At 36.7% G+C, this 24654-nt stretch overlaps 4 protein-coding genes across 6 annotated transcripts; 2 read left to right on the top strand and 2 right to left on the bottom strand.

The window, feature by feature from the left end:
* Positions 1–7717: 7717 nt before the first annotated feature.
* Positions 7718–9383, top strand: KRP2 (KIP-related protein 2). The gene is made up of 4 exons (XM_021968854.2): positions 7718–8162; positions 8327–8376; positions 8589–8774; positions 8882–9383. Exons 1-4 carry the CDS (start codon positions 7887–7889, stop codon positions 8949–8951), a joined length of 582 nt encoding a protein of 193 aa, XP_021824546.1. The 5' UTR covers positions 7718–7886; the 3' UTR covers positions 8952–9383.
* Positions 9384–11958: 2575 nt separating this feature from the next.
* Positions 11959–17280, bottom strand: LOC110766323 (putative membrane protein At3g27390). Of its 2 annotated transcripts, none has more exons than XM_021969629.2 (10): positions 17262–17280; positions 15497–15694; positions 15230–15338; positions 14936–15131; positions 14719–14852; positions 14302–14590; positions 14095–14201; positions 13802–13976; positions 12621–13066; positions 11959–12245 (listed from the first exon to the last, which is right to left on the bottom strand). In XM_021969629.2, the coding sequence occupies exons 2-10, from the start codon at positions 15621–15623 to the stop codon at positions 12080–12082; spliced, it is 1749 nt and encodes a 582-aa protein (XP_021825321.2). In that variant the 5' UTR covers positions 15624–15694; positions 17262–17280; the 3' UTR covers positions 11959–12079. The 2 variants fall into 2 exon arrangements, with proteins under 2 accessions (XP_021825321.2, XP_021825329.2); XM_021969637.2 differs by lacking the exon at positions 17262–17280 and adding an exon at positions 15942–16100.
* Positions 17281–17472: 192 nt separating this feature from the next.
* Positions 17473–21086, top strand: LOC110766335 (B3 domain-containing protein Os01g0234100-like). 2 transcript variants are annotated; one of them, XM_021969647.2, is made up of 7 exons: positions 17473–18013; positions 18132–18230; positions 18693–18727; positions 18830–18992; positions 19116–19322; positions 19896–19986; positions 20095–21086. In XM_021969647.2, the coding sequence occupies exons 1-7, from the start codon at positions 17843–17845 to the stop codon at positions 20829–20831; spliced, it is 1503 nt and encodes a 500-aa protein (XP_021825339.1). In that variant the 5' UTR covers positions 17473–17842; the 3' UTR covers positions 20832–21086. The 2 variants fall into 2 exon arrangements, with proteins under 2 accessions (XP_021825339.1, XP_088100025.1); XM_088243899.1 differs by lacking the exon at positions 17473–18013 and having other exon boundaries at positions 18586–18727.
* A 1477-nt stretch (positions 21087–22563) lies between these two features.
* Positions 22564–23595, bottom strand: LOC110766240 (membrane-associated kinase regulator-like protein). Its single transcript, XM_021969539.2, has 2 exons — positions 22933–23595; positions 22564–22822 (listed from the first exon to the last, which is right to left on the bottom strand). Exons 1-2 carry the CDS (start codon positions 23452–23454, stop codon positions 22769–22771), a joined length of 576 nt encoding a protein of 191 aa, XP_021825231.1. The 5' UTR covers positions 23455–23595; the 3' UTR covers positions 22564–22768.
* Between the last annotated feature and the right edge of the window lie 1059 nt (positions 23596–24654).

Raw genomic sequence — 24654 nt, 5'->3', positions numbered from 1 at the left:
ATATCGATCGCACAATTTTTGCACTCATGAGAAATGAGCAATATTTTTTGGGTGGCCCAAAAAGGAGCTAAGGACAAGTGCATAAAATCGCCCAAAGAGTACTTAGTTCCAAATGGTCCACAACGTAACAAGAAGACTGTTCTAAAAAAATGGCACCGTATATATTTATGTATGCATTTGAGCTTGGGATCTTTTCATGGACCCCTATGACAAAAATAAAAATAAAAATCTGGTTGGCATGTGATGATCATAATGTCAATCTATATCCTGTATATAAACGGATGATGAAAGTGTGCGTTTCTTTTTATTAAAACAGGGTGATCTTGAATCATTGCTCTCAATTTTTAATTCATTTCCCACACATCTTGCATATAAAATTCAACAATGTATTCATTGCCCGGAATTTGATAAGGTCATTTGAATTTGAGAGGGAAAAGTGTTTTGTAGCATTATCTTCAGAAACCCTTGTTTATGGGCTACCAACTATATTAAAGCTCTATTCTTTTCAAGACATATATATATGCACACATGATAAATATACATATATATGTTGAAATTTGTAGGTTTTTTTAAAAATAAAAAATAAAAATGTGTGCTTACTAGTTTAGTGGTGTATATCTTCTCGATATTAAAAGAAGGGAGTTTCACTAAAATACCCAAAATGGGGGCTGAAATTATAAAAATACCCAAAACTCATCATTACACACACTCAAAACCCATTTATAAACATACCAAAACCCATCATTACACACATACCCAAAACCCATTTTGGGTATGTTTCTATGTTTAAATAGTGCTTGGGTATTTTTATAAATACATGTCTAGAATTTGGTATTTTTATAAATATCTATTAAAAGAATTGTTCCAAGTTTTTGAATCTCTCATTTTCCGTTAATTAAAAGAAATGAACAATCCTTTGTTTACTGGTGAGCTATATATTAGTAGCTTATCTAAAATCCCCCCTACGATCAAATTCATTTTATGATCAGAAAATCCAAGCATACTTGGCCCTCAATTCACCAGCCCTTTGGCAATTTGATCAATTGTTAAGATTTTTTTTAGTTCTTTCCCAATGAGCATGTCACGATCAAACCTATATATCTTGGATTCCAATTCCCACACTAGTGTTAGGATTATGAATGTAGGCATGCACCATTCCTTGTTGGCCATGAAGTCAAAATTTCGCATCATTTTGAAAAGAAGGTAATCAATGAAAAGACACACAAGCCGCAAAAGCTCCTCTACGAGTCCTCATTACTTTTAAAAGGGTGAGACTGATCAGAAGGTGGGGGGTCCAAAAGCTCCTGTACGAGTCGTCGTCACTTTTGGAAAATGAAAGGACCATTTGAGCACTATCAGTGAAGACATGCTGAGGACAGGAACGGATTTCCCTTCGAAAGCTCCATTGCCTTCATTTCAATTCTGCATTTACTTCCATTTCACTCTTATCTCTACACACACACTCACCTTGAGATTCCTCATGATGATTTGCTTTTTCACTTTCTTTCTTTTCTCCTTTTCCTCTCTCTCTCTCTCTCTCTCTCTTCCATTTCTTTTAGCAAAACTGGTCATTAGCATCATAAAGATAACAAAACTTAAAGTTCTTTAGTCATACTTTTGGCTTTTGGCTTGTAACCATGGTCTATTCTGCCATGGACACTGTCTCAATTAAAGTCTTGTATCTCACTTTTTCTTTTGAAAAATTTTCTGCCCTAGCTAGCAGAACAAATAAAGGAAAAAAATTTCTGCCTCGGATCCACCATCCGTTATTATTTTTAACCTAAACTTCCCTATCATCAATCATATGCTGGTATTCATGATGGCGCAATAAGTATTTTATTATGTAATTAAACAAAGCGAAGCAACAGTAGTAGCAGAACAGAAGTCAAAGACCAACAACCAGTACATACTCTCAAAGCTGTTCTTAATTTTCTTTTCAAGTTATAATTATACAGCTCTCCTTTTAAAGAATCAAATTTACAATCCGCCCGCATGCGGGTGATTTCAACGGTAAATGATGAGTATGATGTGAGCTGTAAATTTGAATACGAACCAATAATACATGGTTTACCTAAAATATATCTAAAGTATCTAACATATAATGTTGTCAAAGAACATGCACATTAGGCCTATATTATCAAGACGAGTATTCAGCTACAGTGTCTTCGTAAAATACTAAGCCATCGGAATTGGAACAAAATGTTATGGATAGTATAACACATGCGACTTTGGTGCATGCTTCAAGTGTTTATTTCATGTTAGCAAATGAGCAAACGCCATTCACGAGGAAAGATAGCAATCCTTTAATCCCACGTCTCCTTTTTGGATGCGTTTTAGGCAAGAGATGGCCACAGTAATCATCATTGACAAAAATAGAACCACAATAAAGAAAAGATTAGAGGCCCTCATTGACCTAACTATATTATAATAAGAAAAGATTGTCGAAAGCCTAATGATGTGGATTTGGATGTGAGTAAAACTAATTCTGTCATTGTTTGATATACCTTTGCCATCTCAAGTAACCAAAACAAAAGCCCTTTTGTCAAAGCAACAAAAACAAAATTAATCAAAAGAGACCTTTGATTTAACTAAAAGCTTCCTTTTTTTTTTTTCTTTTTTTTTTTTCAATTAGCGGGTAATGGTGAGGTCACCTTACTAATTCATTCAATCACCTTTTTATAATTGCATGCACTGGCTCAACTAAAGCAAGGCAATTAACAAAAGCACTTTTTTTAATTTGGGGGAACAACAAAAGCACTTTTAAGTTCAAAATTAACGTTGAAATCTTAGGAGAGAGGGGCTGAGCCACTCTATATGATTGGGTTGCGGCACCAAATTTTTGTAGAAGGGGGGAAAATGTCCTCCTAGTTTTCCGTGCCCAGCAATGCAATTCACCTATAAAGATCCATGTGACCTTGTCCAATGTCTATTTCCCCTTTTTTATTCTCTTGCTTCAGAGGAATCTTACTTTATATATATAGTTTTTCCTTTCTTTGATTTAATGGTCACAATTGTTTGTTGGTACGTCTTCTTTAATTTGAACCAAACATCAAACTTTCCGTAAAGCAGTATTGTTTTTGGGTAGATTATTGCCTATTTTACCTATCATCCATCACCTCTCTCTCTCTCTCTCTCTCTCTCTCTCATTATTGGATAACATTGAAAAGTCCTTGTTTCATTCCATACTTGTACATATATATATATATATATATATATATATATATATATATATATATATTTACGCTCTGAAATTCCATGATTTCCACAGTGGTGTGCTTTGATTTTTTTAGAGTGTCTTCATTGTAATGAAAGGGCAAATTTTGTCGTGGAGGTTTAATATAATATGCATGCTCTAGCTAGCGCCCATGAACTATCAAATATACTTTGCCTTCCAAAGTTCTTAATATTATAAAATTGGTTGTCTTCTGAAAGTTGGTATGCATACATGCCTTATCAATGTGCCAACAAAAACCAATTCTCATCGCTTGTTTTTGTATGGCAAACAATATGACTTCCATACAAGGGTGATGTCAATTTTCATTTTGAATTCGTTTTATATGTGACGATAACACCACGTCAATATGTCACTGTCACATATACAATTTATTTATTTAGTAAGAATGTATATATCATATTTAAGCACGAAAGATGATTAATTTTAAGTTTTTATATAATGCATAACATGATCCTAATTAATAAAAGAATACACAACTTGTCATACTAGAGAATATTATCTCATTTATATATAATAAAGAAATATGCATGTTTTAAGGACACTTATTTTGGACCCTCACCAAACTCAAAAATAGTTCCTCATTATTCTTAAATAAAATGAAAAATTATTTACCCAATCCTAGAAATAAAGGGGGGAAAATACACTCAACTACCAAGGAGTTGTATTATTGAATGGTTGTATTGTAATTTGGGAAGGTAGGCACTTGGACAAAGGGGTAGCTGCGATGAATTTTACTAGAGATAAAGCTTTTATGGTTGTGGTCCATCGGATGTATGTATGTATGATAAACATGTGGTATGTCATCGCATAGGCCATGTTATACATTTCCACTATTCTAATTTAATTTATACACTTACCTAACCGTTATTCCGTAATGGCCCAAAATTAAATGATCATGTCTGCCATGTATCAAACCCAATGGCTCAAAGTTTTTTTGTTTTTTTAATTAAAAAAAAATAAGTAATAGTATATTATTGATGAGCAAACAAAAGTATAAATATGGGTATATATTCTTAAGTGACCAAACACAACAATATGCTGAATTGATCTGGAGAGAATCACACACAACTCAAACAATGACTAAATCCTCGATTCAGCAACCAAAAGCACATGTACTCAGACCTATAATACAAATTCGCCATGCAACGGTAGAAATGGCAAATCTGTATCAAAAGCCAAAAGCTAAAAAGAAATAAAAATCTTAAATAGAAAACAAATCACAGCAAACTCTTAAAGAGTTTCTGAAAATTATTAGTCTAAAACAAAACTAAGAAATAGGACCACCGCTCCACATCTTCCAGGCAACCTGAAGAAAATCATAGCTCCATACCGGCTATACCCATAGTCCCGCACTGGCTAAACTTGAACTCAACGCAACTAGACATCTTCCCCTCTTTAGAGATCCAAACTATATTGAAGGGAGCCAATTCCTTGTGTAAGTGGGCCAAAATACGTTGACTATATCATGACGACGACATCGTTTCACAGCGACTGCTTACACATCACAAAATAAACTAAAAATCTTGAGGGAAAAGGAAGGGAAGGAGAAAAGAAGGGATGAAAGGAGAGGGGATGAGGTAGGGAAGGAGGCCACCAACCCCTAAAAGGGGTGGCGGCTAAGATTTTTTTTGTTAGGGTTTTCTCATAGAGTGTGCCTAGATTTTACAGTCAACTCTTCCTCTTTCTTTTATTTATTTATTTCTTTTTATTATTTATAAATATAATTCAAGCGATAGTCTAAATTACAAGGGGGAGGGAGTTTCTATCACCCAAACACATTAAATGTGCCATGGAAGTTCTGATCTGAGACCACTGATCCGCAAGTCAAGGTCATTATTCACTGTGCTAATATGTTGACTCATCTTCCTCTTCTATTTTATCACATTCATTTCTCATTATGCAATGTTGTTCGAAAATCATTTAATCATCCAACTAATATTAGATGAATGGAAGAAATATTGAATTATCAAACTGTGATTAAAGATATGCAATTAGTTTATTTTTTCTGTGAAAAATAGTTGCTAAAGAATAATCTACAAAATAAACGATTTCAATCATCATATAATATACAATGTGAAGAATAATGAAGAAATTAGAAAAGATAAAGTATCTAGCATTGAGAAGTTGAATTTCTTATTTTTTTTCATTTTGATGAGTAGCTAAGTGATGGTTACTAAAAGCGCAATTTAACCACCGGCTAAAAAGAAGAAGCAATTCTTATCCGAAGCCCTATTTTGCTAGCCCTCTTAGGTTACGTTTAATTGCATGGTAGAAACTACCAGTTACTTTGTCACATTTGTAGGGGAGGGGGGGACCTTGCTCCAATTAATATTCTCCACGTAATTGGGTGTAGTTGTAATTAAGTAAGGTAGAGCTCGTGTAGTTTGTTTTCTAGCCTTGATGACATGTTGATAATATCAGTCCAAAATTCAAAGCTGTTGGAGCAACTTATAATAAAGGCCAAAGCTATATGTGCAAAGTGAATTTGGTTGGTAATTAAGCCGCAATTAACTTCGTGGTTAAAAGTATTTACTCCTGCACCTAATTAAAGTCACAGGTTCGATTACCCCTCTAAAATATCGCTTGTATTAAAAAAAAGAACTCAATTAAATGATAAAACTACGTGCAAAATGGAATCAAATTGTTAGAGTGATAGTGAGTGACCACAATACACGCATTTGAGTTAGATTAGCTCAAAGACGTTACTCTTGTACTTTGATTGCAGTTATTGTACTATATACTCGTACACCAACTATTGTAGGCCTATAAATCCTACCCGATTCATAAAAGTATTGTTCTTGCCCGAAATGTAGAATTCTTGTGGTCCTATCAAAAACTCAAATTAATTAGGTTATTCAATAGTGACGTGAACCTGATTCATTGAAGAAGCGAAGATTTAATGATTGTTGATGGAAACTCGTCATGTGATATTATCGATTGATATTCGCTACCTATTAATTTTGCTTTTTTATTTATTTATATAGTTTTTGATGCATTCCCTTTTCTTCATCTCAAATTTTTTTACATCGTAGAATTCTTTGATCTTATGAGAAAAAAGTTCTTACCCTTTCTTTTACTTGAACAGGTAAAAAAAATTAATATGTAGGACTTTACTTAATGGAAGAGTGGAATAATTTAAAATTTATTTTTATTTAGGATTAGAACGTCAAGAATCGAACTCTTGCGGAGATATAAAGGATAAGAGCATCTCCAACCGATGTGTCAAAAGTGCCACATAGACATTTAACGGCTAGAAATAACATCTCACATCACTCCAACCGATGTGTCAAAGCTGATGTGGAATGAAGGTTGGAGGTTGAGATGTTATTTTTGACATCCCAAAAGCAAGATGTCAAATGAATATTTTATTATTTTTTCTTTTCTTTTCTTTTTAATTAAAAATAAATCAACACTAAAATGTAATAAAATAATAATTTAATTTGACATATCGGGTAGAGTGTAAAGTTGTGTAAGAGCATCTCCAAGGGAGATGTCAAATAACAAACATCAAATTTAAATTTGATGGCTGATGTGGCAAGTTGACATCTTACACAGCTTTACACTCCACCCGATATGTCAAATTAAATTATTATTTTATTACATTTTAGTGTTGATTTATTTTTAATTAAAAAGAATAAAAAAGAAAAAATAATAAAATATTCATTTGACATCTTGCTTTTGGGATGTCAAAAATAACATCTCAATCTTCAGCCTTTATTCCACATCAGCTTTGACACATCGGTTGGAGTGTGTGAGATGTTATTTCTAGCTGTTAAATGTCTATGTGGCACTTTTGACATATCGGTTAGAGATGCTCTTAGATGTCAAATTGCCACATCAGCCATCAAATTTAAATTTGATGTTTAGTATTTGACATCTCCCTTAGAGATGCTATAAGGACGTTAATCTTACTATTGGTAAATCTTGTTTTGAAGCTGAGTCCACGCCATTAACGTTGGCCATCACTTTTGCAAACTAATTATGCATTCTTAACATGCACAAATCATCATCAACTCATTGGCAATTATGGAAATTAAGGTTAAAAAAAACCAATGGATCATGGTGGCATTTCCGATGTTGTGAAGTAAAGACAAGGGTAAATAAGTACGTCCAGTTCCTTGCCGTTAATAATCATATGCTTAACAAGAGTTAAAAGACCCGTTCAGAGCCAAACGGAATTCATCGACCAAAAGATACGATTTTTATAACTGCCCGTAATTCAGTGAATCCCGTTCTAACTTCCACGACCGTACAGCCTCTGAACCTGAACCGTCGTAGGCAATCATTCCCCCTACTGTTATCTTCAACGTGCAACGCATCCACGTGGCTTGGATTTATTCGACGAATGTTCGGTGCACCCCAGATCTACGTAACGGCGCCGTCAGATCGCCCGTTTTCAGATTCCCCGTCATTGTTAACGGAGTCTGGACCACCACGCAACCTTTGCCACCCCGCACTTATAAACCAAATCAATCGCAGCCGTCCAACGGCCTCGTCATCATCATCATCATCATTATCATCGTCATCGCTCACACACTCTCTCTCTAACTCTCGCTCTCAGAAACTCAAAGCGAAGAGCGCAATGGAGAGAGAGAAATGGTGATGAGGAAGTGAAGTAGCGACTAGCGGTAGAGAAATAGAGGCGACAGCGATGGAGGTGGCTATAGCCGCCACGTCAGCGACGGAGAAGAAGAAGAGGAAGGTCAACACGAACGGAGAATCTGTCGAATTGCCGTCTTCGTATGCGCAGCTGAAGAAGCCGAGGAGACTCGTCGTAAGTGGCGGGTCGAAAATTGCTGCGGCGGAGGGTGTGCGGGAAGCCGACGAGGCCGTTTCGACGTCGGATCACGTCGAGACCTCTTGTTGCTCGAGTAACGGCTCAAGTGAGCTGGTGCATAATGGAGACATAAAATTCGTAGATCTGAAGGTGAAGGATTTAATTGAAGTAATTAAATTCTGCAATAAATTCAATTCTCCCCTACAACTTTTGGAATTTTCGGTTCCTTTTTGTGGCGCTTTTATTGCTTGAAGCTTTCGTTCAATTTTCACGTCTCTTTATTGATTGAATTTAAATTAATTATATTGTTGCAGAAGGAGAGTGAACAGGTTGGGTCCTGGAAGTATAATTCAAGCAGAGAAAGGTTTTCAAACATACATTATATATATTCGTCCAACATTTATTACTGTAATTCAAGCACTCTATCTTCAATTCAAAATTCAAAAATTCAATTTTCTCTACTCAAATTTTTAAATTGCTCTACCTTTCTCTCGCGCACTAAAATGTATTTAAGTTCGCATACTGTGTCTCAATTCTTTGCTCTCGCTTTGTGTTCGCTATATCTTGCTGCCGCAGGAGAGAGATGACGGCGCCTACGAGCGGGCTTCAAGCTGAAGCAGAATTCGAGGAAGTAGAATCCACAGTGACGGTGAGGTCGAAGGACACAGACTCTCGACGAAGATCAGCACCAGCTATCGAGTCAGAGCTTGAAGAATTCTTCGCAGCCGCCGAGAAAAATATCCAAAAACAATTTATGGAAAGGTAAGTTCAAGATTTTTTTTTAAATTTTTTGTTAATTGTACAAAACTTGAAGCTTCTACGTTGGCTTTGTCCAATTGTCATGAAAATTTCTGAATTGATAATTTCAGGTACAATTATGATATTGCGAAGGACGAGCCCGTGGAAGGACGGTACGAGTGGGTTCGATTAAAGCCGTAAAAGAAAAAAAAAAAAAAAAGAGGATCAATAATCCTCATGCAAATTATTTTGTTAATTAGCTACTCCTACTACTAGTTAAGTTCATCAGTGTCTAGTATTTTTTTTTATTTTTCTTTTGTTTGTTTGTTGGGTTTAATATTCATGTACAGCAAGCTGTAGCTCTTAAGTTAGTTAATTTAGAAGCAGAAGAAGAATCTGATGGAGGAGATGGGGAGTTTTGTTTCTGCGAGTACGATCGAGAGAGTATAGAAGAGAACAAGTTCACAAAAAGCTTCTAGAATTCTACTCTCTCTTCTTCTTCTTCACATTTGGTGTCTCGTTCTCTCTTCAATTTGGCCTATCTATCTATCTATCTATCTGCTACTGTTAACTGTTTCTTTCCCTCTGTGTACCAACAATACTACGTGCAGATGCAGTCAATAATTTTCAGTATTTTTCGGCCTCAATTGTCTTAAATATTTTAATATAAAAAATATATTAAAAGAATAAGCCATATGGCGTGTAAGTTACTGACACGTGTCTTATCCCATCTATTCCATCGTCGACAACCACCTAGTCGATTTATTTCCAAATCCCAAGTAAAAACAAGAAAGAATTTTTACTATTACAAGAAAGAGTTTTTTGTTTTTCTTTTTCTAGAAAAACCCTAACTGGGGGAATAATTAAATTAATAACAGTTTGTGGAAGCATTGGGTTCTGAAATGCTGGCATCTGGGTCAGTCACTGAGTCAGTCAATCAGTCAATCAGTCAGGTCAATGCTTTTGTGTATGTGCTAGAAAACAGTTAATAAGACAGAGAAGGCAAAATGAGGAAGTTCCTGTGCAAAGAAAGTATGCAATATTGTGATACGGTGGATGTAGTATTTTGGAGAGGGGGGTATGATCTGCTGCTTGCTTTAAAGGTTTTTTGTTGTTTTCATTTATGGTTCTTGGAAATTTGTTGCATTTGGATTATATTGGAGGGTTGAAAACAAGAAGGAGAGAGAGAGAGAGAGAGAGAGAGAGAGAGAGAAGAGAGACAAAATAGGGTTTGCTGAGATTCTTTCGGATTCTCTTGACTGTAGTATTATTAGGCCTAGCTGCATACCTCGCTAATATTTGTTGATATGTCAAGCATCTTCAACCTGTAACTCCTAGAAAGGGAATTTGTGATTTTTCTAGCTTGTTCTACCGGTAAAGTTTGTATTTTTTCGATTTTTAAATCAAAGAGAGAAATTAAAGATAAATAAATAAAAAGAAAATCAGCTAAGTAAAGTAAAAATAAAAGACGACAAAGTTGAAAAAGATGAGTATTCACAAATTACACATATCTCACTAGAAATTAAAATTGCAAAATGACCGAATTAGCATAAATGTAGTATGAATTCAACACTACAAAAATGACATGAAACACTTTAAACCGACAAGAGCACGACACTTGTAATGAAAAATATGAGAATTTATTCCATCAGGGCTAAACCCAAATCTTAAAATAGAAAAGTGTATGTTTCTTGATTATGAGTGGTATAGGAACAAGAGTAGAATGGTAACAAAAAAGGGAAAGGTAAAAGGTAGATAGAAATCTTAGAAAATGCAACGTGTAAAAGTTCGTGTAATTTGCTTCTTCTATAAGTAAAACAAAAGCAAAATGCAACTCAAGTGTAAGGTTATATATCCAACGAACTTTTTACATTGCCATTAAAATAAAAAGTACATGTCTCGCTTTGCAATGTAGGATATTCTTTTTCTGGATGTGCCTTTTGGTTGGGATGCTTCTCGTAATAAGTAATGAACGATGGAGAGCCCTCGGATGAATGGCTAGCAGTTGATTGTGACTGACCATGGGTTACCAACTAGAAAAAGAATGGGCTATGGTTTTTTTTTTTGGTTACATTGGAGGAAAGAAACCCCACTGGGGTTCGATCCTGCATTTTCTTGTTAAATATATGTATCATGTATAGGTTGTCAATTCTCATATTGAATTCATATGAGAATCTATTTGATCAATGATTTATGTACATATTCTTGACAACTTAACGCATGAGACTGTCAATTTGAAATATTGATCGATCTTACAATATAACATGTCCGACTTTAAAATTTACAATTAGATCAGATAATTCATAAGTTGTAATTAAAAATGTACGGTTTTTAGGTCAAGTTGCAACTAGCAAAACCATTCTCAGCCGAGCATGATACACATCCAAAGAGGGCTGAGAGGGTCCTATTGCCCTCACTCAACAAATTGACCCTCCATTGATCTGTCCAATTACTGGACTAAGACAAGGGACAAGTAGGTAAGATGAAGGGCAAAGTCTTTGTTATGCCTCAAAGAGTTTGGGCAAGCAAGCAGCTAGTAGTTGAGCAATGTATGCATTTTTTTTTAAATTTACGAAAATATATGTTGGAGTTTCTTAATCTTGCCCCCATGAAGAAAAATTCATGAATCCACTACTGGATGCACATTTTTACTTGTGTACGAGCCGATTTAAATGGCTACATCTCATTGGAGGGCAACCTCTAAGCAGAGTCGAGCAAATAATAACATAAGATTACCATTAAATTGTTGTTACATTTGCCTTGATATCCAATGTAACATAATTTGTGTGTCAACAAATGGCTTAAGAAGGGGGGGAAAAAACAAAGTATTGGCAACCCTACCTCAACAATCTGGGATAACCAAGCCCTCTGCCATGACACCCAAGTAAAACGTGCGTATCAGCCATTTCCTATTTTATTTTTTCAGTGAAAATGATGCCTCAAGAGGATGAAGGTGGCTCTGGTTCAGCTGCTTCTGCACTCAATTGACTACTCACAACTTAGACATTTGTGTTATGTCTTTTTCTCACTGATCTGCACATTTACATTTACAACCTGTAGTACCATCATGTCTTTTTGCCTGCAAATTTTGCAAGCAAGACCTCATGCTATTTTTACCATGATCCATGCAAGAATTTTTTACCCCCATTGAGAATTTACCCTTCTCTTTCAGTAATAAATAAACTACAGGAAAAAGCTCAAGATGGTAGTGTTTAGCAAAGCTCATAAACTAATGATCTGACCAACAAGCTAAAATTCATGTCCTTTGAGAAATTAATTAGTCTAATGTGAAGGGGAAAAAAAATACAAAAGGGAAGCGAGGAAATAAACTAAGGTTCTTCCTGCACATCTTCACTGGAGGTATTAGATTTAACTGAAATGCGTATATGAGAAGCTTCATTCTGTACGGAGTGTGCCATCAATGCCTTCACAACAAGCCGAAATCTCCTTCTGTAAGTAGGAAACTTTGAGACACTTCTCATCATTCCAATCATCCTACAAAGATAATCACCACGTGTAAACATGAATATTGAGAATTATAATTGCAGGGCTTTTAACTCTTGATCAAAATTAGTAACTTAATGCTAAGAAGAGTCAAACCTCTGTTTATATTTCAGAATTCAATTTAAGTTAGTCCACTTTACTTAATAGGGGATGAAACACAAAGGGTGTTTCAAAAAAGGGAAAACCGAACAACTATTTTTTTCTTCGACAATGTTCAGATGCTGCATAGGCAATGATACTGTTTTTCTACCTCTGTTTGCTAAGAAACCATTAGAGCATTCAAAATTTTCTTTTGTAAAGCTATGGATTCTGAACAATTTGGTTTATTTAGTGTGTTGAAATTGGAATAGAGAGACAAAATCGTACCTTCTGCTAATGCCCTCGATTTGAGCAGCTCTCAGAGCATCTTGAGGTGCTAAACTTCCATTATCCCAAGCCTCCATGCGTTGTGTATTGCCTCCAAAAAGAACCACTTTCTCCAAAAATCTAACCTCACCCTCTGCCAATTGTACCTTTATCTGTTCCTTCAGGACCATTATAGGATTAAAGAACCAGTCCAACAATTTATCATGCGGTCTATTGAAATGATTAATTTCAACATCATCCAATAACAGTAAACCAGATGAATTTGATCTGATGGAGCAGAGAAGAGTCTGCAAGCATGAATAACAAGGCAAACCGACACCGATAATAGATCCATCATTACTATTCTTTGCTTTCATCCATTCTTCGAGATCGGTTGGGGTTATTACATTAGCATCCAACAGTTGCTTACCCCTCAGTTGGCAGGACCTCATCATATTTTCCCATATCTGTTGCATACCGAGTAAAACACAAGAAAATTTCTCATCATGAATCAAAACAAGTGAGAGAGTTAATTAACAGAGAATTCGGAAGAAAGTCAACATAGCAAAAGATTATGCATCTGCGTACATTTCTTTTCATATTTCTAGGCAGTTCACTAATTTGTGTTCAATAATCTTAAAAAAAAAAAGGGGTATGTGCATGTATTTTAACTCTCTTAACCCCCCAACATATTAGTATTTGTGTGGTCCCTTTTGATTTTAGTTTATTGCCTTGTGTGGCTCTATTGGCACCCAAGTTTGTTCTCTAGGCAGGGCATATTTTGCTTTTGTTCAATATAAAGACTGAAAGAAAGAGCCTTCCTGCCCTTCCTAGCCCTGCTCCCCCACCCCCTCTATAGGGTAAAATAGAAATTTTACTACACTTTTTGGAAGATTAAGTTTTTGTGTACTAGCAGAATCACTGATTGCGTTGTCATTCATATCTCCCAAAAAGTTTTAGTGCATGGCACATAGATTTCATATATTGACCATGGTCACTAAAAGATCGCATGGGTAGTTGGGGGATATATTTTCTTAAAAGAAAATGAAGCAAAACAAATTCATTTGCAGAGAACTATTGGTCAGAGATTGGTTTCAATACTCTAGAAAAGATACTGAATCAAAGTGTTCAGGCTCACAGTTAGTACTTGGTGAAAAAAGGGGAAGAAAAAACCACTTCTGCCTCAAAACCTAAAAGCATACCTGTACCATTTTCACTTCTTGTATTACGGCTCTAACCGATCTTGAATGGGCTATAGTTGGCATAAGCATTGCAGGTGCTTCCATAGATGCAGGACTGAATTTGCCTCCAGCCACCTGATTTCCTCGCACAGAAAGCTCGGATGATTGAGAGACAGTTCTTTTTCGATATTTGGGCCTGGCTGCGCATAATGAGAACACAACTGCTAAACATTTACAAGCAAAAGAACAAAATGTAGCTGCAGATTGCTTAATAAGCTCAAGAACAAAATTTTATAAGCAGGAAAGTGATTAACTTTGGGAAGATAGTTCCTTCTCGAAGATACAGCCAGTCATTTGTGTATTCATCAAATTCAGCCACCATTGCAATCACATAGGCCACACCTTTCCTGAAAGATCTTTCCTATATCCACAAATGGTTAAAGGACATATAATTTCAGTGATCATCAAGGGCCAAGGAGATAAAGATAGACTCAGATTATTATAATCCGGTATGAGCAAACCTGATATACGATAACTGGTGCATACAATGCAATAAAAATGCTTGAGAAAACTGCCAATACGATGCTAGCAACAACCACAATTGGCCACAGAAGGATCGTCAAACCAGCAATAGGGATGCAAGCTAGTTCAAGAAATGGACCTTCTCGGCTAATTAGATCATGAATCAGCCGATACCAGCCCTTAAACAGCATATATGGACTCTTTACAACAGCAATTGCAGTGTAAACAGGAATCTCCACCATTAGGCCCAATACACCGGCTATAATGCAGGCCGGAATGTGAATCAACCTACAAGATGTCTCCAGAAGAGAAATGAGTTTAGAATAAAATGGTTATTTGAGGCATTGCAATATCTACTGCCACATATTTGGATGACTAAAAGGAAACTTTTTGGTGTCGGATTATAACACGATTACCTTAGAGGTTGAACTTCCTCTGAAGCGGGGGATTCGCGCAACTCCTTCAAATAGATTGAGTATGAGTGGTAACATAGGTCTGCAAAGTCTCTAACTACAGTACAGCTTCCTTTAACAGTACCCCAAGTTCCATCCTAAACGTTCACAAGTGAAACAGAATGAGCAGTGCAAATCAGATACTAAATCAGACAGATAATTCAAACAGCTTTAAGATTACCACAATACAATGTTTGAATTTCTTGAACTCATTGTCATGCCTAAAGGCTTCAAATGTAGCGACCCAGGGAGTGAAGAATCCATAGCCCACTCCCCCAAGAACACTCCCAGCTATGCTCAAACCCAACCATATAGCCAATAGGCCAGGCAAAGCAAACAAAATGGCAACTTTAAGCGGTGCGTCAAATCTATCAATCCTGCAATTGCCAAACATTTGGAATAAAAACATAGTAAATCTCTGCAAACTGAGATATTTGTTGAAAATTTTGAAAAGGGTAGTTCCAAAGATACCAACTTTATAAGAGTGTAGATTGTCCAGGCAACATGCGCAGGAAACAAGCCCAAAATTATCCCCACATACCCTAAAATCAGTATTAGAGCAGAAATAGGACCCACAAGCAGTCCTGCAACATCGAACAAAATCCAATGAAAATCCCAATTAAATTTTCAGCAGACACCATGCAAAAGTTGAAAACAAACCATTCTACAGTCCATGAATCAGAGCCAAAAAGAAATGAAAAAAAAGATAACTTTTTTTCTATGAAGAAAACAAAGGACATACCTTTAAGAGCACCCAGACAGAGGGCAGAGCCGAATGCAAATACCACATAGAAAACCTTCAAACAACCGCTGAAAGATTGTGTAAAATCCGTACTAAAAAACGACCACAGGGACAGGAACAGCGCCATTGCAGAGATTTTAACCGAAATTTGAATACCACCTTTCGAATTCGATTATGAATTTAGTCCCCGGTTGACAGCTGTTGCACGCATCCATGAAGAAAAGGATGAATGAATATATATTTATTTTTAATTGTTATTACCAAAAGATTAGAGAGAGAGAGAGCGATAGATGAGATGTGTGCTGCAGGAAGATGACAAAGAATAAGAACAAAGAGTACAAGGAAAACCCAAGATCCAACCAAAATCAATAACCCCAGAAAGTTAGGAACCAAAGGGAACTATTCAAATTAAAGATGCAAAGAGACAGAGAGTTATGGAACCAACTAGTTTTTGGTTTTGTTGGTTTACTGGCCACTCTCTGATGAATCCATCAACACGCATAAGCCCAAAAACCAAAAAGAACCAATTCTTTGTATATGCAATCATGCAAAATCAAATATGCCCTTGGATGTACGTAGATTTTCTGTTGTGCAGCATCGACGTGTCACTGACCACTCTCATGCTGCACCAAGTTCTCACTGGATTACCAAAATGCATCAACCTTTATGTCACACAATACATTAATAATTAGTAAGAAAGATTACCCTTGACATAATTATTATGTTTGTTTATAATCTTATATTATTGCTGGGTAGCTTGGTTTATGAGGATCTATGACATCTTCTGCTTAATACAAAAATAATTAGCAAATAATAATTAAATATATGCGTATGTTTTCTTTTTAGTTTGTACACAATGTTTTTTACATGAACAAAGCACAAAGCGAAAAGCCATTTGATGTTGTTTTCTTCCCCTCCCTAGATAAGTAGTTTAACATCAATTCGATGATTACGTTATTTCACTCTGTACTATAATAATATATGGCAACCTTTTCAAAAGGGAGTCAATTTCTTGGGGAAGACATATCCAAATTGTTGTGACATATGTTGACCAACGAACTAAATCTTTTTTATTTTATTTTATTTTATGTGAGATAATTAACACACGGGTTGTGATTAAGTGTTTAAGGAAAAGCAAGGGACCCACTAGTGTAGTAGTTTAGAGCAATTGCTCCCTCAAGAAAGATCTTGAAGTCTTAGCATTCGTGTATTGTGTGTACAAGTTTAGTATACTCTCACCCCTCTCAATAGAAAACATTCTTTAAAAAAAAAAAAAGGGGAAAATACTTCATTCATCTATTTATTTTTTTACGAAAATAGATAACTACCTTTGGAACATAATACTGGAAGCGAAAATACAATAAAGTACATACCTTGATGATTATCTTTAAAATAGATTGATACGTAGGCGCATCGTCAATGTAGAGGAAATAAATTTCTCCTTCTTGGTTTTTTTTTAAAATAAATAAGTATATGCACTTTTTTTTATACAAGCAATATTAGGGAGAGAGAAATCGAACCTAAGACATCGAATACAAGAATAAATGCTTTTAACTACTTGAACTACAAACTCCTTGCAAGTATGTACCTTTATATAGAGAGAGATGACTTGTATCCTACTAACCCTAATTCTTTAATTACCACATATCACATAATAGAAATGGAAATTACTTCGATTGCTTTGATTAATAGGATTCTTCATATAATATTTATACCTATTTTGGTCATATCATATAGGCACACAAAATACTATTAAAATACTTACCCATACAAATGGCTGCCCCTTCAGGACATGTCTAAGCCCCACAAGATGGTCCATTGACAAAACGTCGTCGTTAAAGTCAGGGATAATAGTGCGCGGGCTTCGGCGCGCAAAGGGACGGGGGGGCACGTGTCGGTCAGGAAGAGGACCAGTTGTTCAGTTTTCTGTTGATTTGATATGAACAGAAGAAGAAGAGACACAGCTCAATCCATGAAGCCAGAGCTTTAGCTCCCTAACAAAAAGGAATGGTGAAGAAGAAAGGGTCACTTTAGTATGGTCTTTGTTTCAACAGTTGTAAACGGTCGTTTTGGAGTTTAGGCAAACGATCACAGCAACAACAAAATGTAAAAAACCCAAAAAATCAGAAGAAATAAAAGAAGAGAGAGAGAGAGAGAGAGAGAGAAACCCCAAGGAAAGAAGGAGGCATGAAGCCAGGCCAGCCGTATGATATCTGGCTTTGTCTCTCCCTCTTTTGTCGGGCATAGACAGAAAGACAGACAGAGACACCTGTGCCTGTGGTCCTGTGGTTTGTTCAAACCTGAAATCACAGACATTAACGCTAACATAAAGCGTGCAATTCAATCATGGGTCGGAATGTTGGGAAGAAAGAGACCCAATTGCACCAGGGAAAGGAGGAGAAGCCGCCTCAAACGCAGTCGTCTAAGGAGGAGGGACACCTGACTCCGGCTCAATTGTCCAAGCCCAGGCCCAGGCCCAAACCCAACACCAACCCAAAACCTTCTCCTCTCAATCCGGTCTGCTCCTGACCTCGCTCTGTCTCTGTCTCTGTGGTTATCTTAGAATGTTTACATGGTTTTTTATTATTTATTTTTCAATGTAATTGATGTGGGTTTTTTGTGCATTATGGAATAGGCAAAGCTGAAGAAGCCAAACAAGCCAAACAAGCCAAACGAGAAAGAAGTAGAGCATTCCATGCCCATGAAGGAGCTTTCCAATACCCAAATTAAGAATGTATGGCTCCCCTTTCATTTTTTGAAACCTAAATTAAACATTTGGATCAATTTCCATTGTGTTCATATAATTGTGGATCAATGCGTGATTTAGCACAATGAAAAATCGTTTCTTTTTTATGCTTCACCTCCTTTTTTTTTTTTTTGGTCATACAATGTACTTCCATGCTAACATATAGAGGCTTTGATTGATCAAAATTCTTATTTGAGTAAGATAAGTTCATAGGAGTACTGGTTAGAAGCCATCGTTGTTATGGATTAGCAAAAAGGGTGCAATGTATTTAGGTTATATGTTTCTTCTTATTGTGTTTTTAATCAAACTTCTTATTGTGTGTTTCACTGGCTTGACTTGCCAGCTCTAGTTCTGTATAAAGAAAATGTTTGTATGGATGGTATGGGACTGTTCCTTATGAATTGGATTGCGGGAATTGATGAAATTTTTTAACAAATGTTTGAACGGCAGATGTTGGGTCAAGCAGGGAAGTCCCCGGCCCTTAGGTCAGTGAAGCATCTTGTATGGCCTTTGTGTACTTTGGCCCTCTTTGTTTGCCTTTTGTATATGCGCTTCATGATAATGTTGTCTCTGTGCTTTCTTTAAAGCAATACGCAGTATGAGTTTCCAGTTGATGGTTCACCCTCACGAGGTCAAGCAAAGTCATCTGCTGTCATTCAAGCACAGGAAGTTCGATCAAAACTAGAGCCTCAATTTCCTAGCTTCGTGAAATCTCTGGTCAGATCACACGTTGCTAGTTGTTTTTGGATGGTAAGTACTGTTAAAGTAGATGACTGTGGGAACATTATTTATAATAGTAGTGGTATATAAATAAATACCCCTTCTCTTTGCGCCCCCTATTTTTTTTTTTTTTTTATGTATTCTGTGTAATAGGGGCTTCCTTCGCTGTTCTGCAAATCACACTTACCAGATAAAGATATTACAATGACTTTGGAAGATGAAAGTGGTAAACAGTATCAGTTGAAATACATTGCATACAAGACAGGACTCAGTGCTGGTTGGAGACAGTTTGCTGCTTCGCACAACTTGATTGAAGGAGATGTTCTTGTCTTCCAATTAGTTGAACCTACCAAATTTAAGGTAATGGTTTGAAACTTTATACCCAAAATCAGAAGAAAAGTGTAGGCTGCATTGTACTAGTTAGGAACAGTTGTACGATGGCACAAATAAAACCCTACAACAATCGTGCATTGTCAATGGGTGTAACCTGGTCCAAAACTTCTCACCTAGTCATTACGTATTCACAATTAACCTTTGCAGCTTGATATGACCCTGTTGTCTGGAAGATGAAAATTCTTTTCCTTAAGGAGTGTTAGTCCTATAAATACTCTTCTTTATCTGCTCCCGAACAAACAAGAGAACTGAGTGCATGACTAACATGGTCTGTCTTCTGATTCAGTCTACCATTGACTAGGCCCAAGACTAGTGCAATGTTTGTATTCTGCCTTGCCATGTCAGTGAAATTCTGAAGGAGTTGGTGCAACATTCCCTTGTCAATTTTTTCCATGTTGTTTACTTTCTATTTCTGTTGAATTGTGATGGAGAATGAAGCATCACAAAAGGGGTTCAGATAGATCAAGTTTTTGTATGCTTTTGCTCTTGTGCACGTCTGAAAGTTTACTATCTATAATTGTATCTTCCTCCATCTTGTAGGTTTACATAATAAGGTCAAATGATTTGACTGAAGTTGATGGGTCTCTTGGGCTTCTAAATTTGGATAGTCATACAAAACGAAAGGATGCAGGCAAGTTCATTGATGTCTCTGTCTGTTTCTTCCCAGTATCATGCATTTGTAGTTTAATTTGTACTTTTATTGACGTGTCTTATCTTTTTTCTTGGATGTTGCACTCAGATAAAGATAATGCAGAAACGGGCACTGTGGCTTGTAATGACGCTACCAGGAAACGTGCACACTCTCCTCCTTCAGAAACGCAAAAGAAGAAAAAGATTGGTTTGCAGCCGGTTGAACAATCTGAAGATGATAGTGAGGAGGTTGATTCGGAAGTTTTGGAAGAATCGAAGTCACCAGACACAGCTCTTCATTTTGAAGACATCCAAAGTTTTGAGAACTTCAGCATTCTAGTAAATGGGTTGCTTGTAGATTCCGAGCTCCCCAAAGATGTAAGAAGAAAGTACTACAAGCTCTGCTGCAGCCAGAATGCATTTCTTCACGAAAACGTTGTCGATGGCATGAATCATAAATTGGTTGTAGGTGCTATATCTGAAACCGTAAATATTGCTGATGCCATCAAAGCTTGCAAACTTACTACGACTCGGGATGATTTTGTGTCTTGGGACAAATATTTAAAGGCCTTTGAGTTGTTGGGGATGAATGTTGGATTTTTACGTGATCGGCTATGCCGGCTTGCAAACCTTTCCAACGACTCTGGAGCTGCTGTGGAGGCAAGGCTGTATAAAGAAGCTAAAATTGAACGATCACAAGCAGGAATAGGAATAAGAAATATTGAGGTAAAGCTTGAGGAATTGAGGGATGTGTGTGATGAATTTGGTGCTGCCATTGAGAGTCTGAGATCAAAAGCTGAGGTCTACACGATCAAATTCCATGAAGAGGTTACTGCTCCATGGTAACAATGTTATTGAAAAGTATAACATCCTCTTCTTTTTGGGGTTTTTGGTTTCTTTCTTTTTTCCCCCCTGGTTTAAACGCGTCTCGAGCACTAACTTGTAGTCTATAATCTGTAACCCAAAAGATGGCTAATTGGGCTTTGTGTGGGTGTGGAAACGATTAGCAAGTAGTAAGTTGAGAGGCTTTGTGAACAGAAGCTCTATGAGTGCAGATTACGTAAAATCAATAGGCCATGACTTAAATAGTTCTTCTCTGGAGATGACATTCGTTCTTTATTAAAGAATAAATTGTCGATATGATATATCTTAGGACATACATGTGATCAATACAAAATCCGTCATTCATTTAACAAAAGACGGACATCCCGCACAGAGAATTTTTTATGACTTGTGCTCATCTCGTAATTCTAGTTACAAAAGAGGAGGTTGCCCTACCTCAATGAATTTCCATGACCAAATATTATTATAGAGAGGCCATGACTTTGGGCCTGGTGTGATGAGAGTAACCAGCTGACTAGAACTTCAGACAAGGACCATGCTGGCACTGAGGTAACAGATCTGCATCTTTGACTTTAGGTTTGGGATAACTAACTGCAATTAACCAATAATCATTATTAATAAAAAAGTAAACAATCAATATAAAATGTTGCAGCTGTTGCTGTTGTGTGGAGGGAGATTCTGTTTCCATCAGAGTCCAGCAGAACAGAATTGTGGCAGTGAAAATCAGTAATTCACTGCTATTGAGGGAAAGAGCCAAGGAGGGTTTTCTGGTTGGTTGCATATGCTTTAATGCCTCCACTCACAGTCCTCTGTAGTGGGATGGGATCTTTTAGATTTTGACCATCAATCTTTGAAACCCTGTTCTTATTTTGACCAACTGCATGTTGGCCACTCTTTTGGCCGTGCCTTCGCATGTGGCACAGATCTAGCCTGCGTCTGCTAGACAATTCATAAAAGATTGAACAACAGCCTTGTCTTGGCTGTCACATTTATAGTAGCCTGCCTGTTGCACCATATGCACTGCACTTAACCCCTTAACCCTCATTCATCTGTAAGGAGTTTGTAGCTCTAAGTAATTGAAGAGCATTTATCCCACAAGTAATTGAAGAGCATTTATCCCAGCACTCGTTCGATTTCCCCTTCGTTCAATATCGCTTGTACCAGACAAACAAAACTAAAAACAAAACCCTCACTCATCCAAGACTTAAAACTTCTCTTCTTGCTGTCCAACCTAGTTCTGTATCAGACAGATTACCCCTATTTCATGCACTAATTATTTAGTATGCTTGGTAACAACATTTTTATTAGCTAATCTGCTGATGTAAAATGTATCAGATTGATACAGGAAGTTTTGTTGGCTAAAGAGCCTAAGACAATTATCAACTATGACCAAGTTCTGATATATCTTCAATACTTGATGTTTAAGTCTCTTTCTCTCTCTGGGCAAAAGAATGCTAAACATGAAGAGTAGATGCAACTGAATAAAAATTCAGAAGCTGAATAGATCCAATTGAAACCCATAATTAATGACTTTGGTAGGAAGAAAAATTATGATCTAATGATACACATCAATGCTCAAGAAGGTGTTTGGGGTACCCCAAAAATAAGAGCTTGACATTGCAACAGGTTCTTCAACTGCAAACATTTTGTACAGTGAACAGCCAAAAGACTAAATTCCGATCCACAAACAAAAAATAAATAAGAACGAGAGAGAGAGACACTCTGAAACAAAATACACCAGAAAATATATAGAGAGGCTAATTTGATTAACCGGCTACTAACAGAAGTCAGAACCTCTATGTTTAACCAAAAACCAGCAGTAAAAATACAAGAATAATAATAATCATCCTCCTTTTTCTGAAGCCTCCAAAAGGAAAAAAGAAAAAAGTACTTCCCACACCTCTACAATTTCATCACCACACCCCCCTAAAACAATGCCTCTATATTCCAATCTCCACATCTCTCCAACTTGACCCTCCTTCATTCAAGACCTCCTGCAACAACAACCAGAACACCATGTCATCATACAAACTCCAAATCCATGCCTACATACATAGAAACTTCAAATGGGGTCAATTAATTAAATTAAATTAAATTTTCTCACCTGTGAAGTCTGATTATTAACATGATGTTGGGGTTCCTCATGCACCACCACAAGACCAGAACTCCTACCATCCACAGACCCATCATTCTTGTGAGCTTTCTTGGAGCCAATGTGGGCCCTCTTCCTGCCCAGAAGCCCCTTCCATCTTGTTGATGATGATGACCCCTTTGGTGGCCTGGATGACACTTCATCATCATGATCCTCCCCATGAAGAAGCTCATCTCTGAGAGTGGTAGTGCTCCTCTGCATCTGTTTGCTGCTGCTGCTGGTGGTGCAGCTGTCCTTGAAAGGCAGCAACCTTCCCTTACAGAAGAGCTCATCAGCGCTCATCATGGAATAGTTGGTCACTGAGAACTCAAAATCTGAGGAAACTGGAGCTTCTCTGGAGCTCCTTTCATGCTTGATGGCATGTTGGGCATCTGCAAAATCATTAGAGAAGGAGATTCTTGGGCTCATTGGAGCAAATGGATGGTGACCACCATGACCCTTATGCTCTGAGTTGTACATGTCTAAGCAGGCCATGAGATTTCAAAACAACATGGGAGAAAGATTGAAAGGATAAAAAGAATGTGACCCTATTGATATTATGAGCAGAGCAGAGGAATTCACATACCCACCATGTATATGTGTGTATTTATATCTCAGACTGGTGATCTTTTATGCACTCATAAATTTGTAATTTGTAAATTTATTTTTATGCATGCATGCCTGATGTGATGTTTTTGTCATGACATGATAAATTGGGCATTGAATGGTGACCAATTAAATCTTTGAGAGATACAGTCTCCAATGTTTCACTGCTTTCCTTGGATGTTGGGTGAAGTTGCCAAGAAGCACTCTTTCCTTGCTTTTTATTCCAGTTGGGTAAAAGAAGAAGCTCTCTAACCAATCCACCCCTAGTTGCATTCTTAATTATGATCAAATACAGTGGATATATATTTTATACATATATATATTTATATATAACTTTCAAGAAGATTCTAAGAAATTATTGTTTGGGTTAAAGAGGCATTTTAAAAATAACTCATTTTATTATATGAGTTGCTTGCACAACATCAAATGTACCAAGCATGTACAAATAGTACAAAGCTCTGAAGGTCATTGATTTGGTGAAAGAAAGAAGAAGATTATAATAGTAAATTAATAATTATGATGAGTCATCTTGTTCAGGAAATCATTACTTAATTCACAAATTTTCAGACAGAAACAAAACAACACAAAAATCAAATTGCATATCTTTTTCTTGATTCAGGCTGATAGAATCAGGGGTTTTCACAAGAAGGGTATGCAGCAGTGATATTGAAAAGCATGCAGGCAGGTTTTTGCCAAGATAACAAAAATGTGAAAAAATTTCAGAACCAGAAAAAAGTGAGAAAAGAAAAAAACTGGGGCCATGAAAGATGAGGAACAGCATGGGATGAGAGGACAGTGCATAAATGTCCAAATTGATAGATGCTTGGGGTACTTATAAACTTGGGGCCAGCCAGAGTTACTGGGACAGTTTACAGTTTGATCCCATTGCTGGATAGAAAGCAACAGCAGCAATGTTTTTCAAATTAAAAATACAAAAAAAAGATGGGTTTTTCTTTTTCTATTTGTGGTAAATTAAATATTAAAGAGGTAAAAGAAAAAAGCTTTAAATGTATAGAGGAAATGCAATGCAGCAATGGCAAGGTTTGGGGCACACAGTCACAGTGACACAGAGGGGCACAGTGGCTAGCA

Source organism: Prunus avium, chromosome 7 (assembly GCF_965620075.1).
Source record: "Prunus avium chromosome 7, drPruAviu1.hap1.1, whole genome shotgun sequence".
Lineage (NCBI taxonomy): Eukaryota > Viridiplantae > Streptophyta > Magnoliopsida > Rosales > Rosaceae > Prunus > Prunus avium.
Note: the sequence above shows the minus strand (reverse complement) of the source record. Positions and strands in the feature narration are given on the sequence as shown.

Excerpts from the sequence above, each read along its gene's own strand:
- KRP2 (XM_021968854.2), top strand. The coding sequence starts at position 7,887 with ATGGAGGTGGCTATAGCCGCCACGTCAGCGACGGAGAAGAAGAAGAGG. Across the intron at positions 8,163-8,326 it reads TAAAATTCGTAGATCTGAAG|AAGGAGAGTGAACAGGTTGG; the intron begins GTGAAGGATTTA and ends ATATTGTTGCAG. Across the intron at positions 8,775-8,881 it reads CAAAAACAATTTATGGAAAG|GTACAATTATGATATTGCGA; the intron begins GTAAGTTCAAGA and ends TGATAATTTCAG.
- LOC110766323 (XM_021969629.2), bottom strand. The coding sequence starts at position 15,623 with ATGGCGCTGTTCCTGTCCCTGTGGTCGTTTTTTAGTACGGATTTTACA. Across the intron at positions 15,132-15,229 it reads ACAATCTACACTCTTATAAA|GATTGATAGATTTGACGCAC; the intron begins GTTGGTATCTTT and ends TGGCAATTGCAG. Across the intron at positions 13,977-14,094 it reads GAAGGAACTATCTTCCCAAA|GCCCAAATATCGAAAAAGAA; the intron begins GTTAATCACTTT and ends ATGCGCAGCCAG.
- LOC110766335 (XM_021969647.2), top strand. The coding sequence starts at position 17,843 with ATGGGTCGGAATGTTGGGAAGAAAGAGACCCAATTGCACCAGGGAAAG. Across the intron at positions 18,014-18,131 it reads AACCTTCTCCTCTCAATCCG|GCAAAGCTGAAGAAGCCAAA; the intron begins GTCTGCTCCTGA and ends ATTATGGAATAG. Across the intron at positions 18,993-19,115 it reads TTGCTAGTTGTTTTTGGATG|GGGCTTCCTTCGCTGTTCTG; the intron begins GTAAGTACTGTT and ends TCTGTGTAATAG.
- LOC110766240 (XM_021969539.2), bottom strand. The coding sequence starts at position 23,454 with ATGGCCTGCTTAGACATGTACAACTCAGAGCATAAGGGTCATGGTGGT. Across the intron at positions 22,823-22,932 it reads TTAATAATCAGACTTCACAG|GAGGTCTTGAATGAAGGAGG; the intron begins GTGAGAAAATTT and ends TTGTTGTTGCAG.